Source organism: Chiloscyllium punctatum, chromosome 10 (genome assembly GCF_047496795.1).
Source record: "Chiloscyllium punctatum isolate Juve2018m chromosome 10, sChiPun1.3, whole genome shotgun sequence".
NCBI classification, from domain to species: Eukaryota; Metazoa; Chordata; class Chondrichthyes; order Orectolobiformes; family Hemiscylliidae; genus Chiloscyllium; species Chiloscyllium punctatum.
Window position 1 is genome coordinate 59,819,544 of NC_092748.1, and position 15,286 is coordinate 59,834,829.

Below are 15,286 nucleotides of genomic sequence, written 5' to 3' on the forward strand. Positions count from 1 at the left end.
CAACAGTTGTGAAATGAAAATATTTACCTTTAAGTATTTAAATTTTATGCTTAGATTCGGTTAATTTTAATTGCTCAGTATTAATTGCATAGTCTCAAACTGCATTTCACATGCACTTTACACTTACGTTTACATCAAAGCACTTAGTTCTTGGGTTCTTCATTTGCATCCTATGGCGTGAGTCACCAAGACTTATACCTATCCCTCTGGCTACTATATCTTCAAAGAAAAGAACTGAAGTCAAGCCAATCAATGAATACAGCCAGCACAAATCCAATATATACATATTACTACATTTCAACAGCAAACATTTAGCTGTAACCTTTTCATAAAGCAGGGACTTGATGTTTAAAAACAAATTACAGCTTGTGGTAAAATAATGATGTTTGCAAAAAATCTAAAATTATTTCAGAGTTTTCCTAAAAGCAAAAAATACAAGCTTTCTGATCCAAAAAACTTCGTTGGTGATTGCATTCATACTATGATGTGAGAGACTAAATAATGACCCTTGCTACAGATCTAATCAAAATTCCCAATATTTATTTAGCCTTGTGATGATTTTGAGTGCTTTGAAGTTATGCCTTTTAATGCAACTTGTGAGAGGGACATTGAGTTTTGTTTGCAGATGTTCTCTTCACCTTATTTGTCAATATGTTATAAATACTACCTACAAAACAACACGCTGTGAAAACTTGAGAGGGTTTAAAACAGAATTCTGTTGTTATTGACAAAATGTTCACTTTTACAGCACTTTAATCTTACTTTCAGTACTGATCTTCTATTGCTTTATTTCTTGAATAAAAATTATCTTTCTTGTTATATGTTGATCATCTTTTATTCTATTTACTTTTCGAATACAGTCTCCTAAATACTTGCTGAAGGTAAGAGCGACAATAAGATAACATTTAATGACATAAATGTGACAGCAATACACATTGGCAATTGTTCAGTTTATCTGTGCACAAAATAAGTATTTTTTAAATTGTTTTAAATTTGTAATATCTGTTCCAGTGTTGATTTCCTGATTTAATTTGTCTAATTATGATTCCTCATTACATAAGCCTAGAAGTTGGCCATATAGCCCCCTTTTCTCATAAGCTATGTGGTGTATTAAGGCCTCAAAATGGCAGCTGGAAGTTACTTACTTCTAGCCGTATCTACACAGGCCATTTTCTTTGGTAAGAACAAATAATAGGTGCCCTTTAATCACCTCTGGACATGATAAAATGGAGTACACTTTGGAGTACACTCTGGATAAAATGGAGTACACTTAAGGGGCTTCATGCTTGACCGATGTCCCTGGCAACTCCAGCACTACTGGAAATGAACCCCAGGAAGTTCATTATCCAAATCAGGAATCGGCTGGAGCAGGAACACTCCTCCTGATCCTGTCTTTAAAAACTCAGTTGTTTCTGATTTCCCCCAGCGCCATTGCTTCAGAAGTCCTGAAACCTAATTGCAGACTTGACGTCTTAAGCCAAAAATCAATTGAGAACTCTGACTCCATTGCCACCACCTTCAACCACAACACTTCAGGCCTTAATCCAACTCTGAATCACAAAGACCAGTCCTCACCCATCCACAGCCTCACTTCACTGCACCATGCCCCGCACACTTTTCAGCAACACCCCCACCCCCACCCCCACCCCCAAATCCCACTCCCCTCAGCCCCTCTCTGCTGATCTCCATGCCTAGACCTGACCTGCTATCCAATTGTGGGCATTGGACCCTGCCTCTCAACACTCTTAACAAATTCCTGCTGCGATTCTCATAGAGGCCTGATTTTTCTTAAATCAAACTGCTTTTTTTTTATTTCAGAAAGGTTACAGTACGATGTCAATAAGGGTTGAGGCACAATGCCAAACCTAATTCAAATCTCATTACTTTGTCACAGAGTGGTAAACCTGCATTTCCATGGGCCGTGGCACCCATTTCTTGCACTTTGACTGCAAACCAATAGTAAATTAAATATGTAAAAAGTCTATTTTACCCATCACGCTAACAAATTGGTTGTGTCGGCCATAACAAAAAAATTCTTGCTTAATTTAATAATTAAAAACAATCTGGTGAATTAAATCTATTGTAGATCACAGAATACCTGTTCCATATTTTTAAGCATTACTTTAGGATAGATTTTAATTACCCTCCGATTTCCCCTCTTTCCCTATGGGGAAGTGTTACTATCTTGACATCTATTTCCAGGTTAGTTCAGTTTATTTTAGAAATTTGCCATGCTGAGAGTTGCAGGCATCATTGATGTGAAATTCCTCAAATCTAAAAAGCATTTTTATGTTGCTGCATGTTTGCAGATGAATTTTTCATTCATTGTACATTTACAGCCCATTCACTAATGTGTCATTTTTTTGCATGTTCTGTTGTTCTCCGGAGATTATGCAGTAAAACCAATTCTTAGTTCACAAATTTGTAACTTCAGTTTTGTTAGATTAGATGGCAACATGCAACAGCAATTATAGGCTAAACATAATGTCTACCTATGTCCTAAATATATTTACGTAACAAACAGAAACGCATGCCAGTGCTTATGATGATAATGTATACATACCTCTGAAGCCATTCATTTTAGTGGTTCATTAGATTTGATGAAATATATTGTTTATAAAGTACAACATCATCAAAATGTTAATATTGTTGGGTTAATAGGGCTTTTTTAAAGACAGAATTTATGTGTTGGATAAATTTTATGTTGGTTTAATGGCAAAAACTTGAATTGTGTTCTATTTTAATATCCACAGTATGCCTTTAAGCTAGCACCCTTTGATTTCTTTGATTCATTTTATTGACTCTCAGTTGCTGAATCTCTGCTTTTTTTTTGCATTTGTAATTTTATCACTCTATCCACAGCTTATTTGTAGAAGGCAAACTTGTTTTTGTAATCCATAAATTGCTGACAAATATTGCATTTTCACTGTACCGTATTCAGGTTGATACACTGGAAGTTATGCGACATCCCGAGGAAACAACAAACATGAAAAGACAAACTGTGGCTTCTTACTTCAGGGTAATGCTAGTAATTTAGCTGCAAATATTTTAAAAGAAAGGCTTTTGAAGATCATAAAATGTCATTAACACTGTAAAATGTTAAAGGGCGTGCATTTATACATATGGGGACTATGAGACAAAATTGTAAGCTTCCTGTGCAGATGTCTTTCTTTGATGTTCTTTTCCAAAGTTATTCTCTATGACTTTTACCAGATAATGTATTTAGTAAAAAAAATAGAATTACAGATCCCAAATAATTTTATTAAACTGTAAAATAAACAGAGAATGATTTGGTTAAAAAAAGTTGAAAATATGTTGAGGAATTTTGCTATAATATCCAGGGCCAAAAACTTGAGCAGAAGGTCATTTAAAAGGCACATACTCTTCAATGAGACCTTTGAAAATATGTCATTGTAATTTTAGTACTTTTATTTCTAGTTGAAACTTTTGTGATTTTTAATATCAGGTGCAGTGTTCCTTATTTATTTTGCTTGAAATTTTCTTTATGGGCAGCAAACAATTTGCACTAAATTATTTGAATAGAAATGATTTAAATTGTTTCAATTCTCATGAATGTAAATAGTTAGAAATGTATCACAGAGTCATACAGCATAGAAACAGGCCCTTCTGCCCAGCTTGTCCATGCCACCAAACTACACTAATCCATTTACCGGCACTTAATCCATATCCTACTATGCCCTGCTATTGAAAGTACTCATCCAGATGCTTCTTAAATGAACATTTTAACTCTCCCTCCCACTCCACCAAGGACATGCAAGTCCTGGGCCTCCTCCACCACCAAACCCTAACCACCTGACGCCTGGAGGAAGAACGCCTCATCTTCCACCTTCATCCCTCCATTCACATAGATTTCACCAGTTTCCTCATTTCTCCTCCTCCCACTTTATCCCAGATCCAACATTCCATCTAGTCACTGCCCCCTTGAACTGTCCTAGCTGTCCATCTTTCTTCCCACCTAAACACTCCAACCCCTCTCCGACCTACACCTTCAACCCCACCTTCATCTACCTATCGCATTCCCAGCTCCCTCCCCTCCAGCCCCAACCCCTTCCCATTTATCTCTCAGCCCCCTTGGGCTACAAGCCTCATTCCTGATGAAGGGCTTATGCTCGAAATGTCAATTTTCCTGCTCCTCAGATGCTGCCTGGCCACACTCGTACCACACTCTTCGACTCTGAACACCAGATTATAGTCCAACAGGTTTATTTAGAAGTGCTCGCTTTCGGAGTGCTGCTCTTTCGTCAGGTAGCTAGTGGGGCAGGAGTCATTCATGGATCTATGAGGTGTACAACAAGGTTCCTTTGTTTCTCAGTACTCCCTAAGGACCTGCCATCAATTGTATGTATCCTTTCCTTATTAGACATCCTTAAAAGGAATCACCTCACACTTTAGATTAGGTTAGATTCCCTGCAGTGTGGAAACAGGCCCTTCGGCCCAACAGGTCCACCCCGACCCTCCGAAGAGCAACCCATCCAGGCTCATTCCCCTACATTTACCCCTGCACCAAACACTATGGGCAACTTAGCATGGCCAATCCACCTGACCTGCACATCTTTGGACTGTGGGAGGAAACTGGAGCACCCCCGGAGGAAACCCACGCAGATGGGGAGAATATGCAAACTCCACACAGACAGTTGCCTGAAGCGGGAATTGAACCTGGAACCCTAGTGCTGTGAGGCAGCAGTGCTAGCCACTGAGCCACCATGCCGCCCCCAACAAAGAAAGTTAGTGAGGAATGAAGCGCCGGGCAGCGCCCGTAGTTAACTGGACGCGAACATGCGACCAGACGGATTTCAAGGAAATCCAAGTAACTACTGAGCTAAAGCAAGCGACTTATTGGGATTATCTTCCATTGGCCATTACTCTCCCCAGTTTACCAGCTAATCAATGTAAGCCTGGAACCATCCTCCTCACTTTCAACAATAGCACCAATTTCTGTGTCATCTGCAAACTTTCTAATGCCTTCTGCATTCACATCCAAGTTGTTAATGTACACAGCAAGCAACATGATTCCCAGCATCGATCCCTGTGGTATTCTGCTGGTCTTAGGCTTCCAATTACAAACAGAACCCTCCAGTATTAGTCTTTACCTTCTATTTGTCAGCTGATTTTGGATCCGGTTTGCCAACTTGCCTTGGATCCCAAGGCCTCTTATCATTTGGACCAGCATTCCATATGGGACATCAAAGGCCTTACTGAAGTCCATGAAACCAGATCAACTGCATGATCTTCATCACTATATTTAGTCATGTTTTTGAAAATCTCAAATTTGTCAAACAAGATTTCCCTCTAACAACTTAGTGCTGACTAACTCTGATCAATCCCTGCATTTCCAAGTATTGATTAATCGTGTCCTTCAAAATCTTTTCCATTAATCTCCCTACCACTGATGTCAAGCTAATCAGTCTGTAATTATCTGGCCTATTCCTGCTGCCCTTCTTGAATAAAGAAACTACACTAGCTGTACTGTATTCATCTGGCACTTTAGCTGTGGCCAGTAAAGTATTAAGTATCACCTCCAGGAGCCCAGTAATCTCTTCTGACTCGCATTGCAGTCAGGGATACATCTCAGCAGCCGCTGGAGATTTGTGCACCTTTCTGTCTACTAAAGCATCTAGTACCTCCTTCTTGTTAATATTAATATGTTCTAGAACCTCATCATGCCCTCTGATACCCCAACTACAATTTCTTTCCCTTCTGTGAATGCAGATGAGAAAAATTCATTTCAAACCTTGCCCATGTCCACTGGTTCCATGCACACATTGACCTTTTGATCTCTCATAGATTTTTATGGTAACACTCTGAGTCTGAATATATGTATAAAACGCCTTGAGTTTTTCTTGATTTAATCGACCAAGGATTCTCGTGGCCCCTCTTTGCTCTCCTGGTTTTCTTTTTAAGCAATGTCCAACACTCTTTATGCCTATGAAGGGCTTCCCCTGTTTTTAATGTACTATGCCTGACATATGCTGCCTTCTTTTTCTTTATCAAACTCTTGATATCCTTTGGCATTCAGGATTCCCTGGACTTAAAAGGAATTTGCTGGGTCTGAATTTTTACTATACTACTTTTAAAAGACTCTCACTTTCCAAATGTCTACTTACCTGCTCAGTCTGTTTGCCAGACCCTGTCTAATGATACTGAAATCAACCTTTCCCCAGTTTAGTCAGCTAATTTCTACACTATCCTTATCCCTTTCCATAATGACTTTGAAACTTGGTCACTATCCCCAAAAATACTCAACCACTAAAACTTCAACCGCTTGACCAACTTCATTTCCTAGGATTAGGTCCAGCACTGCCCCATCTATCTACTGGTACAAATCGCTTTCCTAAATGCACTTTAAAAACTCCACCTTGTCTAATCTTTTCACACTTAAGGTGATCCTAGTTAATCTTAATTAAAGTCCTCTCCAACTTTAACCCTGTTCCTCTCAGACCTTTCTATGATTTGCCTACAATATCTGATCCTCTATCTCCCTCTGACTGTTGGGAGGCTAGTAGTGTAATTCCAGCAAGGTAATCACCCCTTTTTTATTTCTGAGCTGCACTCAGGTGACCACATTTGAAGACCCTTTTAGGATGTCTTCCATTACTACTTTGATGGTTTCCTTAATCAATAATGCAATGTTCCCACCTTTTTTACTTCCACCTATCTCAACTGAAACTTCTGTACCCTGGAATGATGAGCTGCCAGTCTGTCCTTCCTTCCACCATGACTCAATGATTGCAACAGTATCATGTTCCCACATACGATCAAAGTTATCAGTTCATCCATCTTGCTAGTTAAGCTTCTTGTACTAAAACAAAGTTAAAAATCGCACAACACCAGCTAATAGTCGAACAGGTTTATTTGGAAGCAGTAGCTTTCAGAACACTGCTCCTTCTTCAAGTGGTTGTGAAGCAGGGCCATAAGACTCTGAATTTATAGCAAACGATTACAGTGTCATGCAACTGAAATGATATATTTAACAAACCTAGATTGTTGTTAAGTCTCTCATCTCTTAGAATGGGTTAACAGGCTTCGGTTCATTAATATGTTAATCCCATAACTTCTTTTAAGTCACACTCTCAAGATAACTTAAGGTTTTATATTAAAAAAATGGTGACATTGCACCTCAGACAATGCATTAAAGGTGTGAGGTCAGAGCCTGACTGTATTCTAATCATGAGTCAGAATAGTTCTATTTCCAAAGTAGAATTTACAAAATATTATATGGATTGACTGCCTGCATTAATTGCCTACAGGTTGTGCACTTTTTGAGCAGAATAGAATGTATTTGCAAACACAAATTCACCCCCTAGACTTACATGTATGTGCATGTGCCAGAGAGAGAGAGAGAGAATGAGTGTGTGCTTGTGAGTGTGTGCATGTGAGTGTGAGTGCACGTGAGACATTGTATTTTAGTGTGTGTGCAAGTTTGTAAAGTGTGTGTTTGAGTGTGATGGGCTATACGCCTGTGAGAGGGTGCGTTTGTGGGTGTGAGTGTGAGGGGTACATATGTGTGTGTATGAGAAAGAACATGTGTATGAGAGAAGGTCTGCATGAGTGTGAATATGTGAATGTGATGGCATCCTTGAGTACTTTCAGGTGTCTGTTACGTTCCTCCTCATCATGAAGAACATGATGGACACCTGAAAGTGCTCAAGGATGCCCTGGAAAGAACAGGGTACGATGTTCAACTCATCCATCGCCAGTTCCAACGTGCCACAGCGAGAAACCTCCTCAGGAGACAGACACAGGTTGCAACCAATAAGGTACCCTTTGTTGCCCAGTACTTCCCAGGAACCGAAAAACTGTGCCATGTTCTTTGCAGCCTGCAATGCATTATCGATGAAGATGATCATCTCACCAAGACCTTTCCTACTTCTCCACTTCTCGCCTTTGAACAACTGGAAACCTTAAACAGATCATTGTTCACAGCAAATTGCCCAGCCTTCAGGACAACACAGATCACAACACCATACAACCTTGTCATGGCAACCACTGCAAGTCATGTCAGAGTGTTGACATGGATGCCACCTTAGACGTGGGGATACCACCCACCATGTATGCGGCAGGTACTCATGTGACTTGATCAGCGTTGTCTACCTCATACGTTGCAGCAAGGTTTCCCCGAGGCATTGAACATTGGTGAGACCAAGCTGAAAGTACGACAACGGATGAATGGACACGGCACAATCACCAGACAAGGGTGTTTCTATAGAGTCAAGGAACACTTCAGAGGTCCGGAACATTAGGCCTTGGATCATTGGGTGACCATCATCCAAGGTGAACTTCGGGACAGGCAACAACAGAGACTGACCAAGCAGAGGCTGATAGCCAAGTTCAGTACCCATTAGGCTGGCCTCAACCGGGACCTTGGGTTCATGTCATACTACACCTGATCCCACTACACTATCGACTCTCTCTCTCACACACACACACACACACACACACACACACACGTACACAGTCACTTACATGCTCAAACACTCACGCAGACCGTCTCTCATACACACACTGTCTCTCATATGCACACACATAAACCCCTCCACACTCACACCCACTCACGCAGCCTTTCACAGACTTATACCACACCCACAAGCACACACTCTGTCACATGCACTCACACGCACACATTCACTCTCACTCTCTCTCTTTCCTACACATGTATGTCGATGGGGTGAATTTGTGTTTGCAGAATTATATTTACAGATACATTCTATTCTGCTCAACAAGTGCACAACCTGTAGGCAGTCAATGTAGACAGTCAATCCATATAATATTTTATAAATTCCACTTTGGAAATAGAACCAGTCTGACTCAAGATTGGAATATAGACAGACACTGACCATACACCTTTAATGCATTATCTGAGCTGAGATGTAACTTTTTTTATATAAAACCATAAGTTATCTTGAGAATGTGACTTAAAAGAAGTTCTGGGATTTACATATTAATGAACTGAAACCTGTAACCCATTCTAAAAGATGAGAGACTTAACAACAATCTAGATTGTTAAATATAGAATTTTACTTGCATGACAATGTAATCTCTTGCTATAAATTGTGTCTTATGGCCCTGCTTCACGACCACTGAAGAAGGAGCAGTGCTCTGAAAGCTAGTGCTACCAAATAAACCTGCTAGACTATAACCTGGTGTTGTGTAATTTTTAACTTTGTCCACTGTAGTCGAATACCGGCTCCTCCATGTCATGCGCTAAATAAATACAACTTAGTTTTCTAGACGCCCCGTGTGACTTATCCTGCCCCCGTCTTCTCCATCTACTGGACCGCCCTAGCATTCCTTCTATGTCTGATTGGACCATGCTCCCAATTTTACATCTATTCTGTGCCCCCTCCCCTTGCCAGGTCAGTTTAAAAGCTCCCCAACAGCACAAGCAAACCTCACAGCATGGATATTGGACCCATTCCAGTTCAGGTGCAATCTGTCCAACTTGTACAGGCCCCACCTATCCCAGAAGCTATCCGAAGGATCCAAAAATCTGAAACCCTCCCTCCTACAACATCCTTTTAGCCCATTATTCATCTGACCTATCTTCCTATTCCTGTACCCAGTAGTGTGTCACATTCAAAGTAATCAGGAGATTACAACTTTAGTAGTCTTCCTCCTTAATCCACTGCCTAACTCTCTAAATTCCTGCTTGCAGATCTCTTTTTTTTTAAACCCATGTCACCAGTACTGACATATGTCACAACTGCTGGCTGTTCACCTTCCTCCCATAACACCACCGCCCTCCCCCCCCCCACCCCCCCACTTAGAATGCCCTCTGAGATAATCCTGACACTGGCACCAGGGGGACAACATACCATTCCAGAGTCTCGTCTGCTGCCACAGAACTGCTTGTCATTTCCCATTACAATCTAGTCCTCTATCACTAAAACTCTTCCTGTCTTATCGAGTGATTTGAAACAGTTGATTGATTTCCAGCCAATAAAGAAAGTTTACAGATGGATTTTCTTTCTTACCCGTAGTATTCCTTAATGGATCTCCTGTCTAAAATGGTGGTCGGACAACCTCATTTTGTCCGTTGCATCAAACCCAATGATGATCGAGAAGCAGAAAAGTTTTTTGAAGAAAGAGTACTGGTTCAGTTGCGGTACACTGGCATTTTGGAAACTATTCGCATTCGGGCTCAAGGATATTCTCATCGCATCCTCTTTGAAGAGTTTGTTAAAAGGTATAAGTACCATAGACAATAAGGGGATATAATGTGTAAAATGTGTTTTATCAACCAAAATACTTTGGGTAGAATCTTACAGGAACCTTAACAATATGCATGAGATCTGTGGCATGAGAAATTTGACAAGGTTTGCATTGACATTAGAAAAACTCACTCCCTCTATAATGCATTTGCTGAGCAGCAAGGCAAATATCTCACTAGGTTGCTTGTTTGCTCTCTCGTAGCAACAACCTACTTCACCTTACTGTACATCACACAAAGACTTCAGTCTAACACCTGCAGTGTATGCCATCTGTTGATGAAGTAAACACACTATATATGTATTCAACCCCATGGCCATGTTGGAAAGTGATGGGGACTTGTAGTCAGTCCAGTCAAAGCCGGGGACTGTCATCTTTCAGGGATACCAGTACCGTCAGACATTGGCACAAACCTTCACACAGTGCAGAGGTTGGCCATGGTCAGTCATCCACTTGGTCCACTCACAGTCAGGGAATCTATCTAAATACAGTCCAGGGAGTGGACAACAATCTGTTCAATAGAGACAGTGCTCAGGAGCAGTGAGGAGAATTGTGTATTATCCATTAGGGAGCTGCTCAGACAGTGATCAGTGTTCTGGTCAGGTATGTTTCGAGATTGCTCATCGAAGGTCAGCAGAAATGGAGCCAATACATTTATGGGAATATTGTTGATTTTCAGGAGTTTGTGATCACAGTTATCTAATCTAAGCAGTGATAGGATCACAGAGTCATTGAGATATTCAGCATAGAAACAGACCCTTTGGTCCAACTTGTCCTTGCTGACCAGATATCTCAACCCAATCTGGTCCCACCTGCAAGCACTCTCCAAACCCTTCCTATTCATATACCCATCCAGATGCCCTTTAAATGTTGCAATTGTACCAGCCTCCACCACTTCCTCTGGCAGCCCATTCCACTCACGCACCACCCTCTGCGTGAAAAAGTTGTCCCTCAGGTCTCTTTTATATCATTTCCCTCTCACCCTAAACCTATGCCTCTAGTTCTGGACTCCCCCACCCCAAGGAAAAGACCTTTTCTATTTACCCTATCCATGCCCCTCATGATTTTATAAACCTCTATAAGGTCACCCCTCAGCCCAACAATTTGTAGCAATTTTCTGATATTTTGTTGAGTTTAAGAACCAAAAGTTTAGTATGTTTCATCAGTTAATTAGACAAAGTCTGTGACCCTGACAGATCAGAATGCTTTATTGATCCTAATGCCTTACTGTAGAATGGAGAACCTGGGCTGCAGGTTTGAAGTGATGGAGTGTTCATCCTTGATATCATGCAGTCTTTGGTAACAGTCTTTGTTCCTCCATTGGCCTGACATAGGGGAACTTCTGGTCTTCTCCCAAATAGCTGGTGACTCATTCCCCTGAATTCTCTCTCACTTTTTGCCCTCTTTCTCTCCCTCCCTTCCTTCTCGCTCGACCATCCCTGTCTCTCTCACTCTGTTTCCCTCCCTCCCTCCCCCATCCATGTTGATATACCTTACTTTGAGAGCTGGTTATTTGTGCTGAGTAAATCACCATTTTAAATCCTCTCGACCAATGACCACGGGCAGCTACTCATGATGCCAAGATGACAGTTTACCCTTTTCATTTGAAAATTAGATTTTTTCATTGCTTCTCAGAACAAATATTTCTCATTTTCCAAAACACTGCATTCATAATAGGGTACTGTGTGCTCAATAAATCATTTGTTAAAGTTTGCTTCTTACTACTGCAACGCAGTTAAATGAGGTCTCACTACACAGGAAGTACTGACTATGGAATACTTAAAGGACAGAGTTTTAAAGGGAACTCCAATTTCCAACAACATGACCATTGATCATTGAGGGGAGTGCAAGGGACACTGTAACGGCACCAGGGGATCACTGCCACAGGGGTGGGGAGAAAGGAAAGGTATGTGGAAAGGTGGGACAAGGATGATGATGGTGGGAAACTCAAGATGTGTGGGGTGTAGACTAAGCAGCATCAGAGGGTATGGTAGGCTACTGGAAGTTGTGGATAGTGTGGGGAAGGTGATAATGTTATTAGCAGTGATCACCATTGTGATCTCCAGAGGGGGTGCTTAGAGTACCAGAGTGGGCATCATTACATTGTAATGTTGAGGCTCTTGGTAGAGGGAGGGTACTTGGAGGAAAAGTTCATTATCGTGCATCTCCACTTGCTGGGATGGATGGAAATGGGCGGTCAGGCTACAACAAAGTTCAAGGAGCCATGGAGACACCTAAGGGGTGGGGTCGCAGGTATCAATGGGAAGTTGCATTATATGCCAATACTTGCCATTCTCTGGATGCAAAATGAAACTGGAATGTGGTACAGGGCAGGCAGTGCCAGTTTTATGGGCGAAAGTAAAAATCTGCATCTGCTGGACATCAGGACATTGAAAAAGCAAAAACATGAAGTATGTATTTGCAAACTCCACCTAAGTTTCATTTGCAATAATTCCTCCACCCATTTGTGATGTATGTTCAATGAATGTGCTTAGGCTTCAATTGTTGATCAAAGACAAATTGCACCATGCCATTAATGCTTGGCAGTGGATATTATAGGAAGCTGCTCAATGCCTTAATTTCCTATGTATACCTTTGATGATTCAGACACCCAAAGAAACAGCAAAGAGAGGATACACTATAACCAAACATAACCAAAAAAACTATATATACTATATTTATATATAATTTGAGTGGGTTTGTCTGATGTATAAGCTATGAACACAGACTCAGTGGGCTGAAGGGCTTCTTCTGTGCTGTATGATTCTATGATCCAATGGCAATTAGCATGAAATATGGTATGTCCAATCAGGACTATCAACAGTAAATTGTTATATTTCAATAATTATTTTTAATTGATCTCTTTACAACATTGGCTCCTAGTTAATCAATATTTTGATTTTAGAATTTTCAACTCAGCTTTCAGGTATTTCTCTGGCCTTGTTCTTGCTCTGTCTCTGTAATCTTCTCTAGCTCCACAATTTGAGATACCTGTGAGCTAGTCCATGCTGTCAAATCCAGGCCTTTTAAGGACCTATGATTTTAATAATTCCACCAATAGTGGCTATGCCTTCAGCTGCCATATCTTTACTTCTGCACTCAAATCCTTCATTCTGGAAGTTCCTCCTTAAATCTCTCTACCATCTCACTGCTTTGGGTCCTTTAAGACAGTCCTTAAAAACTTGCCTCTGTAAGCTGCATTCTGTAAGCTCTGATATTCTCCACATTGCGAATGGCAACAACATCATTACCCACCAAGTGGAAATGGGCAGCCAATTAAACCATTAATTAATAATTAAATTGGCAAATTAACAGCTGCTTCTCATCCTTGATGGCATTTTATCATCCCCAGGGTGATCCCACACACTGTGTGCCAAGGCTGCCATGAAAACTATGGTAGCTTCCCAGTGGGGTTCCCCATAGTAATGAGGGACCTTTTTTAATGGATTGTCTGTGGCCCATGGTGGGACTTCCTTACCGCTCCACCCACTGCAAGATTCATTCCTTTGATTAATGGGGCATGCCTTTCCTGTCCCCGTGCAACAAGTGGAAATTCTTACTGGGCCTCATTATCATTGCTGCTGTTGGACCTCTGACTGGGTCAGCAGCTCTGAGAGGCAAGGATTGTGGCCCTGGTAGTAACTACTCCATTATCTGCTACTTGTTATATCCTACCCAGACTCTCATTGTCCATCCATGTCGGCACATGACCCACTTTTAGCCTGGCAGTGGTTCAGTTTAGCATATGGGATCATTCTGTCTTATGTCCTAAAGTTATATTTACTTAAATAACTTTATTAAAAAGATTTTTAAACATTTTTAATTTTTTTTTTAACATTTACTTTGTATGTTAACTTTGAAGGGATAGAATATTCTTCAATTGATTTAGTCAAGTTTTTTTGTGTCTGATCCTTAATACAATTATCTGATTGTTAAATACCCATAATTATTAAGTGTGACACGGGTTTTGGGGTTCTAATGAACTGAAATTGTGAATCTTTTCTGTTATTGTACCTCTGAAATTGACAACAATTTTGAAGTTTATTTACCATGACAGACTGTGATTAATTAGAAGTTATTCATCTAATGAAAGTTTCCACTTCTAAATTATTAAATTTTCTGTAAAAATCCTGGTATAAGTTGTACCTTTCTGAAGTAGTTGTAACTAAGATTTGACAGCATGCTAATTGGAAGCACTCCTAATCAATCTATTTGGACCTGAAAGTGCACTGAATTGCCAATTTGTTTCCATCATGGTAAGAAATTACACATTTTTTAAGGTTTGCTTATGAATTTTCAAATATAATTGAGTTATATTCATTTTTCTACTGTGAATTCTACGATAATCCCCATCTACTTCCCAATCTTTATATTGCTCTCTATAAAATGATACTAAAAAGTGAAGGATCATGAATGCATTTAATTTCCTGGTTTGCTGTCCATGATAATTCTTCAAACTAATTGGCTGTAAGCCTGCTTGGTAATAGCACTGTTGCTGGATACTTAGTGATCCCCTTGACAAAGTACTAGATTTGGATTTCTCCTTTACTGTTTTAAATCAATGCTAGATTACCACTGAAGAGCATAATATAGGTCTGTATAACTTTTGTCAACTTGTAGCGTTGTTGGGGCAAGTAACAGATAATATGTTGATAGTATTTGCTTAGTCTGATTAGTCTTTTGATTTTAACATTTTGATTTTGCTAGTGACAAAAACATGAATGTGAACATCAGATATAAGTTTGCTTATTACTGATCCACCGTGGGTAAACTGGCATCACTTCAAGTTACCTGTAAATTTGGCATCTGTTGGACATTTACAGGTGTTGTTGCTGTATTTGCAGTGCAGCTCACAGCTTGTTTCTTTTGATTTTTTACCTTTCTCCCCCTTTTCAGAACTGACAAATTATCCAAGTTGTTTCATGTTTGCAGAAGCAGGTGTAGATAACTTCACAGGCAGTTTTGCAAACCTTGGAGAAAGGGAATTTCCTACATGAGCTAGTTATGTACTTCTTGTGCTTTTAAGTGATCTTTGATGAACATTTAATAAGACTTTGGA

At 40.3% G+C, this 15,286-nt stretch overlaps 1 protein-coding gene across 7 annotated transcripts in view; it reads left to right on the forward strand.

The window, feature by feature from the left end:
- Positions 1–15,286, forward strand: part of myo3b (myosin IIIB) — a 586,128-nt gene that overhangs the window by 344,844 nt on the left and 225,998 nt on the right. For 6 of the 7 annotated variants that reach the window (XM_072579295.1, XM_072579293.1, XM_072579296.1 and 3 more), the window contains 3 exons: positions 861–881; positions 2,942–3,019; positions 9,999–10,204. In XM_072579295.1, the coding sequence (XP_072435396.1) occupies positions 861–881; positions 2,942–3,019; positions 9,999–10,204 (305 nt within the window). The remainder of the gene's footprint in view (positions 1–860; positions 882–2,941; positions 3,020–9,998; positions 10,205–15,286) is intronic. The other variant, XM_072579297.1, reaches the window with a different exon arrangement.